This window comes from Scylla paramamosain, chromosome 34 (assembly GCF_035594125.1).
Source record: "Scylla paramamosain isolate STU-SP2022 chromosome 34, ASM3559412v1, whole genome shotgun sequence".
NCBI lineage: Eukaryota > Metazoa > Arthropoda > Malacostraca > Decapoda > Portunidae > Scylla > Scylla paramamosain.
The window spans coordinates 15,128,287-15,147,792 of record NC_087184.1 but is presented as its reverse complement, the minus strand read 5'-3'; the positions used below and the strand labels follow the sequence as shown (position 1 = coordinate 15,147,792).

At 39.1% G+C, this 19,506-nt stretch overlaps 1 protein-coding gene across 1 annotated transcript in view; it reads left to right on the top strand.

The window, feature by feature from the left end:
* Positions 1 to 19,506, top strand: part of LOC135090262 (voltage-dependent calcium channel type A subunit alpha-1-like) — a 290,421-nt gene that overhangs the window by 238,813 nt on the left and 32,102 nt on the right. The window contains exons 26-30 of the mRNA XM_063986871.1: positions 271 to 472; positions 998 to 1,162; positions 6,789 to 6,899; positions 14,099 to 14,182; positions 17,443 to 17,466. Of these exons, the coding sequence (XP_063842941.1) occupies positions 271 to 472; positions 998 to 1,162; positions 6,789 to 6,899; positions 14,099 to 14,182; positions 17,443 to 17,466 (586 nt within the window). The remainder of the gene's footprint in view (positions 1 to 270; positions 473 to 997; positions 1,163 to 6,788; positions 6,900 to 14,098; positions 14,183 to 17,442; positions 17,467 to 19,506) is intronic.

The window sequence follows — 19,506 nt, the reverse complement described above, 5'->3', positions numbered from 1 at the left end:
TCCAGCTGTTTTGGTTCACTGTTCTTTAACTTGGTGTGAAATAATCAATAAATAATCACATAGTTTAGATTTTGTCCAGGTATTTTAGTACAAGCTCAATGTGCTTCGTATTCATGAGAAATGGTTAACAGTACCACATAGAACATAAATTTTGCCCAGATATCTTAGTACAAGTTTACTGTGCCATACCTCAACATTTTCATCATTTTGGGAATTATCTGTGAACTCTACAAGTTATTCAGTGTGTCACAAAACTTTTCCCTCTTACAGAGTGCTCCAGAACTCCATGGCTGCCACTTATGAGAACCACGGGCCCAAACCACAGGTCGCAGTTGAAATGTCCATATTCTACATTGTGTACTTCATCGTTTTCCCTTTCTTCTTCGTGAACATCTTCGTTGCTTTGATCATCATCACCTTCCAGGAGCAGGGAGAGGCTGAGCTGCAGGATGGAGAGCTTGACAAAAATCAGGTTAGTCATTTCATTCAGTTATGTATAAGGAAGTCAATCATATATAAAAATACATAATTTTTTTATAAGCAAAGAGGGAAAATTTCTTTGGGTGTGAAAGTACATCACACATGAGGAAGTGTGCTGTATTTTTCCTATTTCAGTTAGTTACGTATAGGAAGTGTTATGTGTGATTAAGCTCCGTGCGACTGACCAGGGGCTGACAGGGATAAGAGTGTGAATGATGTGTGTGTGAGTTTGTGAGTGCCTTGGCCACCCTGTGTGAGACTGCCAGCCTGGTATACAGATAGGTAGACATGTAAGACTTAGTAACTTGTATACACCTTGGATTTAGATGGAGGTGAATGAGAGAAAATATTAAGTGCAAAAATACACATGTACACAAGGAACTGTAATGTTGATGGAGGTGCACTAAGGCAAAATATTAAGAAAATACAAGAAAATATAGTATAATGAATGTAGTGTAATGTAATGTAATGTAATGTAACATAATGGTGTGTAAAATAATATAATGTAATGTTTCAGAAATCCTGCATAGATTTTGCCATCCAGGCCAAGCCACTGGAGCGCTACATGCCCAAGGACAGAGTGAGCTTCAAGTACAAGATCTGGCGCATGGTTGTCTCCACACCATTTGAATATTTCATCATGTTACTCATTGTGCTCAATACTCTTCTTCTTATGATGAAGGTAAGGTTTTCCCACCAGTCCCTGTGGTCTCTTGGGAAAGGTTGTAATGCTCTTCTTAATGAGAGGTGGATACTCATTGTAATACCAACATTAACCATTTGATTTGAGCTTGATTCCCATACTCTGGTTAAATTTATTATATATACAACTAAATTAATGATTTTATCAAGTATTGAGCAGCATCACAATATTTGGAAGTGTTAAATAACTCTGAGTTAGTCATTCAGGAAAGAAAACAATCAATTTTCAGCTACTGCAAAGAAATAAAATTCTAAAGGTGTTAAGTTATGTAAGGGATCCAGAATTTATATGGGAGTGTTTCTATAAACAGTAATTTTTATTGAAAATGAAACCAATTTGAATAACCTGAAGATCCTTTTCTTCACACATTTGTTGCTGCCAAGAAGACTTCTTATACAGTATAAATTCAGAATTGCTGTTTCATCAAAAGATTATCTCATTTGAATGTGTATTAAAGGAATCTAAAAGCAGCTAAGGGATAACGTAATGTAAATAATAATAATGATTGCAAGGATGCCTCTCAAACAAGATATTAAATCACATAAGAGACAAATGATTGCATTTCAGCCATAAATTGTACTCTATACATAGTTAAAATTTTATTGATATGTAGCTAATACTGTTTCTTCCAGATTTGTGTTCAATTGGATTTGCTCTTGGAATTCATTTCTATACATGCTTTTTTTTTTATTATATGCAATTTGTTGTTAAGAGAAAACAGCAGAATTTAGTCACCTAGTTTTTATATATAATTTGTTTAGCTGTGTCCTGACTAGAAAATTCCATATTTTAGCCTTTGGGAGACTATGATAGTTCATACGTAATAATAGTGCTAACCGGTGTGTGCTTAAGGTTGAGGGTGTGACAAACCAGTGGGTAGATCTCAACCTTATTGCCATCTCTTGGTTGGCACTATCATGCCTTTGCTTGGGACCTTCCCTGGGCAGCGGGTAATGGAGGTCCCCTCACGCTCCTTGATTTTTTTTCTTCATTTTATTTATTTATTTATTTATTTATTTATTTCCTCTCATTACTTGTGGATGATCAGTAAATGCAACTTAAGATACTCTGTCAGTAAGGATGTGCTTGATGTGAACGCAGGTCAATGCGTCACTATTGACAAGGTATTGAAGAGTGAGCAAGGCTGATGTGTGGTACCAATGCAATGATTATCTCAGGTCCTGTTCACACATTGACGTGCACCACCACTCATTGAGTCAAAGCAGTCTGGTATAAGGTGTATTTCAGAATTGGTGTTCAAGAGATCCTAGGTAATCAGAGTATTGGCTGTTTGCTGTGGGTCACCACTGCCTGGGGGCCATTGTAGACTTGTGTGAATGCTGCAAATTTTGAAACTAACAAATATTGAAAATTTTGCAAATGCATGACTGAACTCATTACACATCTTATTTTTTTGTGTGCTTCATTTATTGTAGAGTTTATTTTGATTGAATGTTGAAAATTTTAGACTTTTTTTACCCAATTGAAAAATTTTATACATGTATTTTTATTTTATCCTTTTATTTTATATGAAGGTATTAGCATATACATATATGTTTTTAGAGTATGCATATTTTATAGTAGTTAATCATTACCATGTTGATATTTTTCTCAACATGACTCAATTTCTTAACTACTGATAAAAGAACGCCATTCTAAAACATTAAAAAAAATCCATTTATTATTTCTATAGCAGTCCGCTCAAAATTTTAAAGAGATTGGAAAAAGCCAAGCTCCACCAAAGGTTGTTTTTGCCCCATGGTGGTGGGCGCTGCATGCTGGAGGCTCCCCAGGCAGTGTTGACGACAAGGGTCACTGAACAAAATCAAAGGGTTTGCTTGTCTCGGCCTCACAGTGTGGACTTGCAGCATCCTCACAGCCTAGCAGCATCCATGGTTGGCCTTCACTGCATGCCTTGTTCTTTTCTCCCTGATCTCTCCTCAAAATCTATCTGCATATTTTTCCATTCACTCTTTCTCTCCATTTTGGGCCGTATAACCTTAGTTCCATGCTGTTTAAGTTAATGATCAGCTTTTTCTTGAGGCATTCTCAATGTGTTACATATTTATGCCTCACATTTTTATTTCTGACAGTGCATAACTCCTTGAGGGTGTAGACTACAGGTCACCAAACACAGTATTTACCATCTTCATTTTAGGTACTACAGTTATTGGAAGTAGAAAGCTCCAAAATTACCTTGAGAACTGATGATTGTTTGAGTCTTAACTTGTGAGGCACTCTTTATGGTGCCTCTATGCCAGGGGTTCAGTCTTCTGTCAGGGAACCTCTCATGGCTGAGAAGTTGATATCAGTTTTTGAGTTTTGTGAGTTCTGTATGATACTTCTAAAAAGAATATGACAATATTAAAATGCTTGGTATAGGTATGATAGATTACTCCTCTTTGTGGGAACCTCAGCCTGACAAATAGATGATTTCTTAAAATGGCCCTAAAAATATGAGAACTCAGTAAAGGTAGATGGATGATTCAGTTCTCTTTGAATCATAATGTAGATGTCTTACTTCAAAAAGCCTTGTTAAAGTGGATGTCAATCTGGCATGTACTGAGAGAGATTACTGCAGGATGGGGAGGATAGGAGTGTGAGAGGACTGAAGTAAACATGAATCAAATACAAGAACATGAGGAAGTAGATACTCTTCTGCCACAACTGGCCCATGACTGAGTTTCAAGAATGAGGCAAGATAAATAACAAAAGGCAGACAGGTCTTGAAGAAATTCTAGGACAGGACACTGCCAGGCTGGAAGAAGACTGCCAGTGTTCCCGGCATGTCATAACTGATTGATTACTAAAGGGATGGAGCAAGAGGGATTGGAACCCTCACTTCTGTATTACCTCCACAGTGAGGCAAAAGGTGGTGTCTTGTCTGGCTATCCTCACTATAAGGGGAATTTTCAGCTTTGTATAAAGTTAGATAGATAGGCATGTATTTTGAGGAAGAACTAGTTATATTTCATCCCCTCAAGGAATTCTTGCTCTTAATTTATTTTGCTGAGCCTGAGGCTGTCATCAGTTTAGGTTTATATTATTATTTCTCTTTTTATTTATTCTGCATTGTAATTAACCATCACAGAGATTCATGAAAGTGGATGTCCTTTTCTCTCTTGCTATTTATATTATCAGTTACTTTCCTGCCATTTTATGATTTGATTTACATAATTTTCCATTTTATTTATTTGTACTTTTAACTCCTATGTTATGTGGCAGTTTCATTAATTCCCTTTTCTTTTCTTGTGATGCAAATGCTTTGATACTTTTGTAAGAATTGTTTTCCAAACCTACCTCATTCTTATTGCATAGTTGTATTTGATTTTAGTTTCCATGTTTTCCCAATGGCTCTGGTGGTTTCTTCCTTGCTCACGGCTGTGTATCATGAGACCGTTGCTGGTGTGGAGGCCCTCATGGCGGGGGCTGCTGGCTGGGCCCTGCTGCATGGGATGGGCATCATAGGCACTCATGCTGCCACAGATCTCAGCCACTTTTCCTCTACACATCATAGCAGAATGGCTCTGAATAAAATGCATTCTTTTGCAGTATTTTGTCACCTGATTATTTAGCTTTCTTCACAATTTGCATTGAAATATTAGATTGCATTGGTGAAATGGATCTGTAAACTCCATTCAAGTTGACAAACCATTTAAGACTTGGCCTGTTAGCCTTTCTCATAGAAGAACCAGTCCTGAATTTTTGGACTTCAAAAGCCTGAAATTCTGTGAGCACACTTTTGCCACTTCCCACTGATCATTATACTCTTTGCTGTCGGCTCTAGACATCTCTTTCTTTTCTTTCAGCACTTGCCTCTATTTGTTTTAATATAGCACCCCAAGGGTTTTCTTGGCCTGATTCAGGACCAGCATGATGCTTCCACGGCTTAGCATGCTCACCTTGGTGTATCCCAGGCCCCGCCATACTCAATTGGCAAGACTTTCTTCTTACCTGAATCACCATCATGCTGGCCCTTTTTTTTTTAAGTGTGTTTTTGTTTTCTCTTTGGAGTTTGGTCCCTGAAGGCAGCACATGGAAGGTCAGTGGCGGGGCAATGAGAAGACCTACCACTGAGGCAGAGAGTCACGCTACTGGCATGGATGTTTCTCTCTCTCTCTCTCTCTCTCTCTCTCTCTCTCTCTCTCTCTCTCTCTCTCTCTCTCTCTCTCTCTCTCTCTCTCTCTCTCTCTCTCTCTCTCTCTCTCTCTCTCTCTCTTGGTTCTGTTGCGTGTCATTCTGACGCAGTAAACTTAATGCTGTAATGGAGATCGGCACTCTAGCATGACTCAGCCAGTGAAATTTCTCTCCTGACCTGATCTGATTACGGTGGCTGTGGTGTTGTTGGGAACTGTGGCTGGGCTCTGGGAGACTGATTTGTGCATGCTCTTTTCCAAGGCATTCTCCTGCCCTCCCACCCACCCCTGGCACTCATATTTGAAATTAAGCTGTAAATACTGTGTGAGGTGTTGATGGTGCCTGAGGAAAGGCTGTGTGTGTCGGAGGTGTGGGATCAAGGGGCAACCTGTGTGGAGGCAAAATATTACCTAGAGCCACCCTTCAGGTTGCCAACAGCAGTTAAATGCTCCTTCAGCAGTGTATGACCTTTACTTTTACTATATAGACCTTCACAAATACCAAGTAAAGTGAAGATTGTACAAAGTTCGGCTTCCTTTCTTAAGTGAGTTATTAACTTACTGGTGTTTGTGGAGGTCTCCACTCAGGCATATATTATTTTGTTTGTTAAGCCATTTCCTCACCCAGCACTAGCACTGTGAGCACCAGACGTATCACGCAGGGCTGCAGGGGGGCGCGGCTTGTGCCGGCACTCAGTAGTGGTGCCCTGGCATCGGCACCCCCTGCACTCTGCCGGCCAACAGATGTGCCCGTTCTCAAATGACATTCACTTCAGTATCTAGATGATGTCTGGTGTCAGTAACTGTAGTCTCCCTCATCTTGTACATTGGTGTGGTAGCTTGTGGTGTCTACTCCACTGGGACCATGTGCTTGCTACCCTGAAGGTGCTCACTAGCTGAGGGTGAGGGACGTGGTCTTCGCCTGTACTGTGTGTTGGAGCCACCCACCTGCAGTTCTGGAGTCTGCCCAGCGTGCTCAGTGTTCAGTTCAGACCCAGGCGTTGGGCAGCGCCGGCAGACCCAAGACTGTAGCATGGCGGCGCCTTCACAGGTGTTACGAGCTTGAACACTGGTCACTGTTGTTGCCGCCTTGGTGTTCGGTGTGGCAGACTGCTCAGTGTGGAGTGCCTCGTGCTGCACTACATAAAGACATAAAGTTATATCTTGCCTTTTTAAAATTTTTCATTCTGCACATTGACTTCCCTCTAAACGTTTCCCAAGACAAACTATTGTTCAAGCTCTGAAATTTTGTGGATCTATAGATCTTGGCATTAAATTTCAAATGTTGATGAATACATTACTCAGTATAATTAAGCTTTACTTATGCATTTGCACACACATAGTAGATGTGCATAACTATAGATCCAATTTCACTATGTATCAAATGTTATGGATATTTTATGTGACCAACTTATTAACCAGTGCGCCTCGTTACTGATGTTCTGTGTTTTGTGTTTCTCTCCTGCTAGTTTCATAATCAGTCCCAGTTGTACAGAGAAACTCTCCACTACATGAACACAATCTTCACTTCGTTCTTTACCATTGAATGTTTACTGAAGATCATGGCGTTCGGAGTCAGGGTAAGGAAGGTTCAACTCTACTCATAGCAAGAGACTTCAGTCATAGTGGGTCTCTTAACAGTCCCTCATTTGTTCCTTATATGACTTGCTAGACCATTATATACGTCTCTCCTGCCAGTCTTTATATCTGTATATCTTACTTGTCTCCCTCTTCTTGTCTCTTAGTCAATTCCTTTTTTGTGTTGTATGGAAAACATCTTGAGTTTTGTGTGAATCCCAAGGTAGAATGTTTTTGTTTCATCTCATAATGCCTGGCTCTGCACATACTATGACTCCTGATACTCTCCCTTCAACACACCCTGGAAGATGTCCCAACAACACTCCACACTGTCTTGCCACCCAGAGACACACACCTCTACTCTGCTGCTCTCTCATCCCCACTAGACCTTTATTTCTGTCTCCTGCTTCCTTCATATAGTCTAGAGAAGTCCATCACATTATTTTACCTTAGTTTAGTGACTTAGGATTGCCCTTTTTGATGGCTTAGAGTTAGAAAAGAGGCATAGCTGTCCTATATGCTGCCTTTATGGACAGTATGAAACAATAAGCTGAGAACACTTGATTCGATCCCTAGTTGTTGTGTTCGGAGGCTTTTTTGTTTTCATATAGAGATGTAGTTTTGCTGATCAGTAGAGAACCATTGTTAGATGGTCACTAATAGATCAGCGTAGATCATTAATATCCTAATGGTAAATTATTGATAAGTATGTGAGGTTTGTTTATTCTTGAGACATTTAGTACAGTAATATAAGTTAAATTACTTAGCTAATTAAGGGGTATTGATAACCATAGTGGGTATTAATTTTCATATTGACAGTAATTCAGTAGGAGTCAAAGAATAAATTTTTAGCTAATGTTAAATAAATAATATTGCTAATGGTACAATATATAAAAAGAAATAACAGTAAGAAACCCCCAACAGTAATCATTTATGAGTTATTAGTTTGTTTATTCTGTTCTCCTTGCATACACAGGTTCTGTAATGGGAAAGGTGTTGTTAGTGTTACATCTGAACTACTAAATTAATAGGAAGGTAGTATATAGTTGGGATAGGAGTGTTTGTTTTTCCTTCTTTTTTTTCTTCTTTTTTTTTCACTTGACAGTCTTGCTACATACATCTCCTGTCTTTTCTCCTCTCACCATTCCATTATTTCCTGGGTCACCATTGCCCAGTGGTGACCTCTCAGGGCTGACACTCATCCTCACTTGTCCTCCTCAGTTGTTTATACACATGTGATTTCTTTTCTTCCCCATGATTTTCTTTTAATGTATGTTTTCGTTGTGTCTCCTGTTACAAATTTACATGGACACTGAGACTGTTTATGTTACAGACTTCCTTCTGTCTCCTGTCACCTCTTTAACCTTCACACACACAAATGATATGAGGCATCAAGAAACAGGCACATTCCCTCTTCTTCTCCTCCAGTTCTGCTTCTCACCCACAGACATAGTCTATCACAACAGTCCACTCAGCAAATCACCATATCCTGGATCTTCCGCAGTCTTGTGATCCTATACTGTTAGCTAGGCCAATGATACAACCCAAGGATACACCCAAACAAACCACCAAGTGTTGTGAGTCTGTGTGCCTCCCCGTGAGTGAGACACAAACAAGGACGTGCACTTTGCCGCCGTCCAGAACCCTTCCTCTTCAAGTTCCAGCTGACGCGTTCGAGATCTTATCAGCGGAGGCGGATCACCAACCCTCCCTGCCCTGGCAACCACACTCTCACAAGAGCAGTAATGGCATGTCTCTTGTGCAGAGCTGTGGCTCCGTATACTGTATGGTGGCGCCGTATTCCATTGTCCTTACCTTTGTTGCAACATTTCTTCAAAATTTTGTGGCTATCATGGTTAATAATATTATTGGTAGCATGACAGTGCATGATTTGATTGCATTATGGTGCTCCATATTCCCTTTTCATGTAGCATGAGTTGCATCTTGCATGGAGACATGTTTGCATGTGCACTCTGCACCATTGCACTTGCAGTGAACAACTGTATGTTTGTACCTAAGCAGCGTATGCATTGCATACTTGAACATTCCCATAGTACTGAAGCTTAACACATCCCAGGCCCTGTTATGATGCACACATGATACTTGGCGGTAGACTAGACCTTAGTGGATAAGTCCAGTCTTGATTTATTATTATTGATGCTATTATATTTTTGAAATAGTCACTGTTATATTATTTGTATTGCTCTCATTTTTTTTTATAGTTTATTATAAGATTTTATTTACCATTTTGACATGATAAGCAAAAACATTAGTGAAGATATTATTGCTATTTTTTCTTATAGTTAAACCCATGGTTATGTTTGTTTTTTAGTTGTGTACATACATAGGTACATGCATGCATTAGCATGAAGTAGCTTTGAGCACCACCATCCTGTACACACGAGCACCCTGTGTGCACCAGCGAGTGTCATGTGCATTCTGCCTGCCCCACCTGGATGTACAGACCGGCCCCGTCACCTGGACTGCTCAGCATGCCCTGCCTGCACAAGCATCTTGCCATTGAACAAGCAAACGCATCTGCTATACCCTTTGATACTGTTCCCTGGACTAAGTGAAATGCTTGCTCTAGCCTGTGGTTCCAAGTCTTGTCTTTGTGTCACTCCTTCACCCTGATGAGGTGACCAGTAAGTAGGTTTGTCTACTACAAACTGAGGACATCACATTAGAAAACCTACATAAGACTTGAAACCACACAGTATTTATGATACCCAGTTTGTTCACAGTGTCATATTCATCTATTTTATTACCAGATAAACTGAATGACCATTTCTATTAAGTCATGGTATAAGTATTAATTTTGTGTTTCTCTGTGTCTCTTTCCTTACATAAAACTTGAAAAAAATCAACGGTGCCACCTGAAAATCATTGTTCCTCATCACTGATTGGTTCTGGCCGATTCCTTTGCCAACCAATCACATGTAACAACTGGATGACACATACCCTTGTGATTCACGGTCCCGCCCACCCCCCTCTGGCGCCCCCGACCAATCAACACTGCGTTTTGTCGCCCCCGACCACTCAACACTGCGCTCCAACTCCAACCCTGGGCCATCATATTCTGCCCTCTCACTAGCATTATCAAGCGGTTATTCTCTACCAGGACATTCTGGCATACCTCAACTACGTTTTCACCGGTTTCTTTCTGCTTGAATGTATTTTGAAACTCATAGCATATGGATGCACGGTATGGAAGACATGTGTATAAACCCAATGGATCACTCCTTCACTCTTCTCCTGTCCCTCACATCAACTTCCGCCTTTATTTGATTTTATTTTTTAATTTTTTTGTGCAGTTGTACATGGACAAAATATGCATGGCAGTTTATTTCTCAGCCTAGTAAGGAAATCATGATTCACAAAATTTACAAGGAAGAAATTTTTTTCTCACAGACATTTCAAGTACCAAAAATGTTGTCAGTTGATATTTCAACAGAGATGTCTAAGGAAAACTTGATGATTGGGTCAGTCAGACAGCAGTAACAGCCACAGGCAGAAACTTGAGACCCTGGAAAGTTATTGCTTCCTTTACATGAATATATACATGAATATATTTGTACATGAGCAGATTCATAGCTTGTGAGGACTATATGCTTTCATTTGTGACATTAATCACATTTTTTACTGTAATGAGATGCAGTCACAGGATTGCTCAAATAAAACTTCTTGGTGCAGAGAAAGTAGAGTGAAGCCAACTGCCCAAATTTCATTCATTAAGATTTTATTTAATTAATAAAACTGAGTAACCATTATTCAGTAGAAATCTTCAAACTGGAAGTGTAACATTGAGCGAAACCTTTGTGGGTAAGAAAATGTTGTAGTGAAGATAGCAGATGTGATTCACCATGACAGGCAGAACTGAGCCTGTGAAGGGAGGGTCCCGTGAGTGTGTGTGTGTGTGTGTGTGTGTGTGTGTGTGTGTGTGTGTGTGTGTGTGTGTCACTATGGTCTTAGGGATTATTTGCTGAATTCATGATCAACTATATTTTCCCACTGATGACTTATGAGCTTGTGTGTGTGTGTGTGTGTGTGTGTGTGTGTGTGTGTGTGTGTGTGAGTGAGTGAGCATGTCAGAATAATGATTGAAGCTGTGGTTACCAATATTGTTTGTTTTTAGCAATTTTGCCTAGGTGTTTTGTATATTGTGTATGAAATTCACTTAGTGACAACAGTAGGTGAAGACTCTTTATATCTCAATAGAATAGGCAAGATAGAGAATCAGAATATATACAGTGATTTTGATGTAAAAATCATTAGTAACTATCTTCTTTATCCAAAGCTTTAGAGTGTAGAACAACCTTTATTAGAGGTCAACAGCTGACATGTCTCTTGTATTTCAGAAGTTTTCACAGGATATTTTGTTGCTTAGCTCTTTTACAACAGAGGTACAAGTAGGTGACAGAAGCTGTAACTAATTATCGCTATGGTGCACCTGTAGCCTTGTGACCTGTAGGTGTGCCCTTTGGTGAGGTGACCTAGTGCAGTGCAGCACCTATTCGTTTCTGTAGGAGCCTTACTCGTCATTAATGCCAATGTCACACTAATAACTATATTTTGCAGTATATAGTGTAGTGTCAATGAGATCATAGTGTAATACAATGTGATATGATGATATTTGCTGGTAATATAGTTCAGTCTATGACTCTACTCAAAATAGGACTTATCCAAAAATTGTAAATGATATTATTTTCAAATGTTTTACATGAAAGAAATCTTAAATTCCTTTGGACCATTAAACAATAATTTTGTTTCTGAATGAAGTCTGGGCAGTTGTTGAATGTAATTCAACTTTTGTCTATTTTGTTGAATATGTATCTTTAAATCTTTTATAGGACAGAAAATTTGTGACAGATTGTCCTAAAGTCATGAGTCATGCAAAGCTGGACCCCCTGAGGTGCACTCACGTGTGGCAGTGCAGGGAGTCACTCTTACTTTTGTGTGCATGGAATTATTTAACCCGTTTCAGTTTATTGGTTTCTTTGAATCCATAGTTAAATAAATGTAATGAAATTATATGGATTCAGAACATTTGAAGGCAATTACTGTGAAGTTACTCATGTAAAGGTTAGGCTTATGAACATCACTGAGTTAGCTTTGGTTGTAGGAGTATATACAGTTTCCTTACCTGTTATTTTGTGGTTATACATTCACAGATTTGAGATTCGGGGGAATTCACATGCATCATGAAACCTGTTAATTTCATGAGTATGAATTGGCACAAGTTAGGAGTGACATTTCTCTGGTCTGAATTTGGAATGATTGTGACATGATATGTATAATGCTGTCCACCAAGACACAGCTGTGGATGACGGCTGCTCCCTAGAACTCCTGCCTCGTTAATCTGGCCTTTTTGACCAACACATGTCAATTACTCAGTTGTTTATTTTTCTTCATGTGAAGGAGATTTACTAATGGCACAGAAAAAGATTACAAATGCCTAATTAATTGCAGTCAACACTTGTGGTCATGTTAGTCTTTGGCCAACACTTGTTAAGTACTCAGCTGTTTGTGTTTGTCTACATATGAAAGACATTGACCAAGGACACAAAGAAGTTTAAAGATGCCTTTCCAGTTGCCAGCCCCAAGAAATTAATTAAAGAAAGAACTGAGTCAACCAAAATGCCCTTTTGGAAATTAACGAATGACATGGCTGAGGAAATTAAGAACTGCACTTAAAAATTTTCACTGGTCATTACCTGTATACAAAAGTTAACACAACACAAAAGTAGGAGTGAGAAACAAACCATCCCAAAAATTCAATTAAGAAAAAAACTAATATAAATCAAAATTCCAAGCTAACAAATAACATGCCGTGAAAATTAAGAACTGTACTTAAAAATATTTCCTCATCACTTTACCTGCACCTACGTTAAGACAAGCCATGAGCAGGAAGGAGCCGCCATCCTCAGGTGTGTGTTGGGTGGAGTACTCGCTGCCAAGAGCCTTGTTAAGATGGGCTGCAGGTGTCCTGTGCCCACAACACTTACAGTTGCCTTGCCCTGATGGAGAATACACACTGGAGCTCAGGAAAATGTGGCCAAGCTTGCCCTTCACACTCCAGATGGGATTACACATTCTAAACCTGACATATTTCCAGTGTTCCTGTCTATGTGTCAATTGGTTTTATCTTTTTTCCTGCCCATACAGTACATATACCCACTTGATTCTGTTTCTTGGCCTTTGCAACATATTCTTACTAGTCCATTTTCTCTCTCTCTCTCTCTCTCTCTCTCTCTCTCTCTCTCTCTCTCTCTCTCTCTCTCTCTCTCTCTCTCTCTCTCTCTCTCTCTCTCTCTTTCCATCTTTCCACTGTGTGTATCTCTGTTGTGTCTTTCTTTGTCCTCTCTCTCTCTCTCTCTCTCTCTCTCTCTCTCTCTCTCTCTCTCTCTCTCTCTCTCTCTCTCTCTCTCTCTCTCTCTCTCTCTCTCTCTCTCTCTCTCTCTCTCTCCTTCCTTCCTTATTGATAACATTTTCTTTAATTTGTAACCTAAAAGTATTCACAAATTTATACATTCACATTTACTTTCCACAAAACCTACTCCTACTGTACACACACACACACACACACACACACACACACACACACACACACACACACACACACACACACCTATGCTTCTCTAATCTCTGTGCCTCCTAGATTAGTTTTCTGTGGCACAAGTGGGATCTCTGTCAGCAATACAGGATTTTTTCTCTTTCTCTCTTTTTCAGTATAAATGGTGTTTCTTTTTTGCCGTTTTTTTTTTTTTTTTTTTACTATCGTCTATAAACACGACTCACACTTCTTTCCTCCACAATTGAAATATTACTAGTAGCCTTTTTATTCTCTCTCTCTCTCTCTCTCTCTCTGTCTCTCTCTCTCTCTCTCTCTCTCTCTCTCTCTCTCTCTCTCTCTCTCTCTCTCTCTCTCTCTCTCTCTCTCTCTCTCTCTCTCTCTCTCTCTCTCTCTCTCTCTCTCTTTTATTTATAAACCATCTACTACCCTTTATTTTTTGGAATTCATTTTTGAAGTCATGCTCTTAAATATATACAAGTTTACTACTAAGTTAAAAAGTACTAGTTATAATCTCAAGAATAATGTAAATAATCATGAATATTATCTTGATATTAAGTGTAGGAGTGAATAAAGAGCCATGATTAACTTTTAACAGTGCATACTAACCTCTAGTTTGTCTCTTCCAAGAATTTTTTCAAGGATCCCTGGAACATTTTTGACTTCATCACCGTGATCGGCTCCATCATCGACGCTCTGGTGGTGGAGTTTGGGGTGAGTCAAGCCAGCGCCTTTGTCTTCCTTGTACTGATCACCTCTGCATATTTGATGTTATATGCATCAGGGTTTTCCATATTCATGCCCGAGTAAGAACCTGAAGAAACATCACAAAACACCAATTTACTGAGGTAGATTGTGTGTAATGCAAGCATCAATGAAGTTGGTACCATGTATAAGTCTTCATGTCGACCTGCAGTTCTCCCTTTGACGTCAACTAATCTTGCATCACTGTCTTATTCCCACTGTGTTACTGTCTGTTCTCATGCCTCAGTGCCTCACCACCTCAGCTGTCCAAAGCTTTATTCTCTCACTAACTTACTGTATGGAAAGAACCAAAGACGTATTGAAAGACAAACTTTCAAATGCAGATAAACAATATTTAATACAAAAAAAAAAAGACAGATTTGATATTATAATGTAATTTTTATAGCTGAAGGTGTACTGCCCTTAAAAATTTAGTTGCTTTTGCATACCTTTGTTGTGTGAAGTGAGTTAACTGAGATAGGAAAGTGATATCTAGTTAACTGAAGAAAGTTTCAAAATAAGGAGACTCATAGTTTTCTCACAGAATTATGATTGTTGGTGGAAAAAGGGGAATTGCAAATGAAGGAGATTAAAGTAAGAGTGAAGATATGTACAATTTAAAACCCTGGTGCATCTTGTCTCCCTGCTTCCAGTCAGAGTAATCAGTATACCGAACCCTCCCATCCTCATCCTCATTCGTGACATGTCCTTCACTAAATGCCGTAGAGGATTGGAAATGTGATAAAGTAGTTAATGTATGAGGAATAAGACTACCCAACATGATATAGAGTACTTATCCATTTTTGCCCTAAGACTTGAACCTTTTAGTCTAGTGCCTTCATTCACATCATTTCTCTTCTCATTTGTCACTATTCATAATTTCCTACTGCCGTATCTGATTTCTGTAACGTTCATTATCCATACAGGGTGTAGCATGAGTTTCTGCAGGTGTTGCTGGGAGTGAGAGTACAAGTTGTGAGTGTGTTGGCCACCCACACTTGATTTTCACAACATGGTTAAATAAGGCCTCAAAAATGCTTATATGTATAGAAAATTTTCAACTTAGAAATACCTTGTACTTTCACCTCTAGCAATATCTGCAGAAATTCATTATATCCTATATAAGACCACATTACATTATTACATCTATTTCTTGTCGTCTTTCATTCCATATCATCCTACAAACTATCACACACCTTTTTTTACAGCATGCATCCACACTCATTGCATTACTGTCAACAAAAGTTGCCCCTTAAATGTACATCTGTCATGATTTTTGTATCTTTCACACCTGAAGCACACAGTTGTCTCATTTTGATTATCAGTATTCTACCAGTCCTCATTGGTGAGTTGGTATCCTTTCACAACTCATTTTTCCTTGCCAGTTGAGTTGCCAACTCTTTACAAGATTACAGTAGTCTATTTTCTCCTGTCTTTTTTTTTTTCTGTCATTTGCACTTAATATTTCATCACGCCACTTACTAGATGTGGTGTCTGTTTTTTTAGCTTCATGTACCAACAGAAATACTAATGTTCTTTATACATGAAACAATTCTACAGGTCCACATCTATATTTCTCTCTCTTTTTTTTTTTTTTTATCATCTATGCCTAACTCACATGTCTTCATAGGAGTCACACACATCTTCCTCTCTCTCATCAAAAATCATGGAACTAAAGTTGTCAGCCACCTCACCAAGACACTCCTGCATCACTCATCACATTGTTACCACATATTTATTCTCCATACTTTTAAGACCCTAAAGAATTATGGCAAAACACCTGAATTTCTCATCAAATATATCTTTCAAAAGGCTCCAAATATATTATTTTTCTATACAGTCATTCACTTTTTTATACCTGCTGACAAACTAGCATAAAGCAAGACCTACAGTTTATTAGACATGTTAGTATATTATTTGTAAGAAAATTGACTGGATTTCTGACAGGCAGTAATAATATATGAGAGTATTAATACCCACACACAAAGCTGCTCCATACAGTGACATCTGTGTGGCTCCCTTGATGCTATGCTGCTCACCTCAGGCTGTAGGTGAAGCGTGCCATCTGATATCAATGTTTTCAGAGTTACATTCATGAATCACATCATTTGCCTTGTTAGCTTGAGTGAGTTAAACACCCATTCTATTTGAGTGAGATGGACCAAGTATTAGTCTAACTGTGATATGTGACATAGTGATTGATCAACCTAAAAGGGAGGAGGAATGTGTCAATTTGTTGCCATATATACTTTATTGCAGCTGTCACTTTAATTGCCATACAAAAATATTGAAATAAACCTGCTGAGTGTTGAGGTGTGACATGCAGGAGCACTGTCTCCGTAGTGCAGTGTTTTGTTTCCCTCCGCACCACATGGCGAGTGAATGACTGGACAGCCAAACTGAATATAATGAGTGTTGGGAGCTGAACTAAAAATTGAGACTATAGCTTTCATTGTAATATATTTCATTCTTCAGTGTCAAAGATTTAGTTCTGGTTGGGGAATGTTCTTGATTTTGTACCTTTTGCCATAAAACTTGCAGGAATTAATTGAATTTCCATCAGCGGTTCAATAGTGCATTTGAAAAATATGTAGTTCATCTGAATGGCTTCACTTCATCCCAATAACACACTTAGCACTGATGTATATATTAAAGAGTTAATATCTCATTAGTTTGCATGCATCTTTCTTCTAGTCATGTGAGATTTTGTTACTACCCAGCAAACAAGAAAAATGGCATTCACTGGACTAAGCAGTGTGAATGTGCCTGACTTGTGTTGTTTGCTGGGTAGCTGCTGCCCTTGTATAAGAAAGTCTAATGATGTGATGTTGATGTGCCTTCCTGAAAGAGTGAGACGGGGGTAAGTAGTGTGTATGTGTGTGTTGGTGCACCGCGCCTCTCTCACCAACACAGCCACTGTGAAGGGGACCACAGCCACTCTTTTATGTTGTTCTTTTGTTCACCAGTTATGAATTAATTACTTTTGCATTATATTTACTTTCCACTCAACACGGACAGTGACGATTGTTTTGCTGGGATATTAAGTTTTCACATAGACCAACGTTTCTCCCAGTAGTAGATTTTCTTTTCATTGTGGCAACAAATACTAATGCCTATTTTTATTTTTATATCATAGATTTTTTTTACTTTATATATATTTAATTCCAGTAGTTTACTGCTACAACACTTTTCACCTCACTTCTTGATATCTTTTGTTTTCATGATCTCAGAGAATATATGGAGGAGGAAATACAGTAAGTCTGTCCTGATGATGAGTTTGTTTCCCCTGTTGGATTTGTTGAGCAGCAGGTATGCTCTTGGCACACCTCAGGAAGGTGTGACATAAGCTATGGTTGCTTTTAGAGTAAGTTTCTTGGCTTGCTTGCAACCTCACAGACCAAATCCACCATTGTTCTTCAAGTTACAAGTGGATGCACCGGTGCCGGGCTGTGCTGGCTGTTAATGTGTTGGCGCCTCTTGAGTTGTCCGAGCCTCAGTGGCTGCATGGCTTCATGCACTGCATAGCACTTGCTGGGTAAAATTGAATCTTTGTGTAGCTCTCTTGGGCAGAAGACCACTACAGTATTGTAGATGTTGACTGTAACTGTTGTTACCATTGGTAAAGTACTCTTGATGACCATTAGCTACTCTCATGTACATCATGGATCCATAGACATACATACAAGATGCGGTTGTATATAAATTGGCTACATTTTGTTATGTAATGTTCGCAGGGAGCAATACTTCATGAAATTGTTTTGCATTCTTACCTGTGGATCTAGCAACTTTACTCCCTCTATATATCTTTGCCCATTCCACACGTGCACAGCTGTTGACCAGTTAGTACATGGTGCGCCAACATGTACAGACGTGCTGCGCTGCTGCATGGGTCTGCTTTGCAAGGTTCCTATGATGCACAATATTTTACATAACTATATTTGTACAGTGCTATGGTTCTCCGTTTAAGACAACTGAGCATATAGAGTAACATAACCAGTATTTGTAGGGTGGCTTACATTATCATGGCAATTGTTGGGAGAGGAGGAGGAAAGACTTAGGGCAGAGAAAGAGAAAGGATGTGTGTGGCAGAGGAGAGCAGAGGAGTGTGTTGGGGACAGGACACATGGAGGGGGAGGAACACAGGCACCAGCTGGAGGAGTGTTGCTGTATGCCAAGTGTATAAATTCTCAAAGAATACAAATCAGTTAGGAATTATGTAGATGAACTCATGCTCTAGATGAGGAATGGATGACAAAATATGATGCATACCTTTACTGCAGAATATGGGCAAAAAAAAGTCTCTTCATTTTTAGGAGTCATGTTTGTTGCTTATTCTTTACTATTTGTTTTTGAACTTGTTTTTTTATCCTGAATTATTTACATTCATCAATATTTAGGCTCATACATAAGTCAGAACTGGTCACCATATGGAGGTGCTGTAGCTCACCACAGCAGGCCAGTGGTGCAGTGGTCGGCATGCTTGACTCACCACCAGGGAGTTGTGGCTTTGAGTCCTCAGTCAGGTGGAGACAAGAAGGGTGTGTCTCAGTTCACACTGCAGCTATTGCTCACATAACAGAGTAGATATGGAAAGCAAGTCATCACATCTCAATCTGGCAATCTTGCTGTGATATCATAAGCCAGTGTATCAAAATTAATGACTTTTACTTTTTTCTTTTTATGTAAGAGATCTAGCCAATGGGATCAAGTCATTACAGCTTAATCTTGCCTTGACATCATAATCCAATGTACCAAGATGTATGGCTTTCCTTTCTTTTTTATGTGAGGGAATCTGGCCAAGGGGTACAAAAACAACAAAAAAGAAAAAAGACCCACAAAAAATGCCAGCCCTAAAAGAAAATACTCAAAAAGAATACCCAAAATCATGAGAAGTATTATGAAAACTTCATCCCTCACACTCAGACTCATGAGGGGTGGTGAAAAATAGGAAAGAATCAAAATGCAATACATGCGGCATTTGTGCAAGTTTGGTGCATTGTGGGGCCTACCAATTTAGAGGTATAAGTGGGGCATGTGCTGTAGTGATGTGTGGCCTGAGCACTCGCCTCTCTCATTGCCCTTTGATCCTTTTTTTTTTTATGTAAGAAGGTCACTGGTCAAGAACAAGAAAAAGTGCAAAAAAAAAAAGGGTCCACTGAATACCAGTCCCCAAAGAGCGGTCAGAAAGGATCATTCAAAATTTGAGGATAAGGGTCTTGAAACCTCCTTTTTGAAAGAACTCAAGTCATATGAAGGAGGAAATGCAACAGCAGGCAGGGAGTTCTAGAATTTAC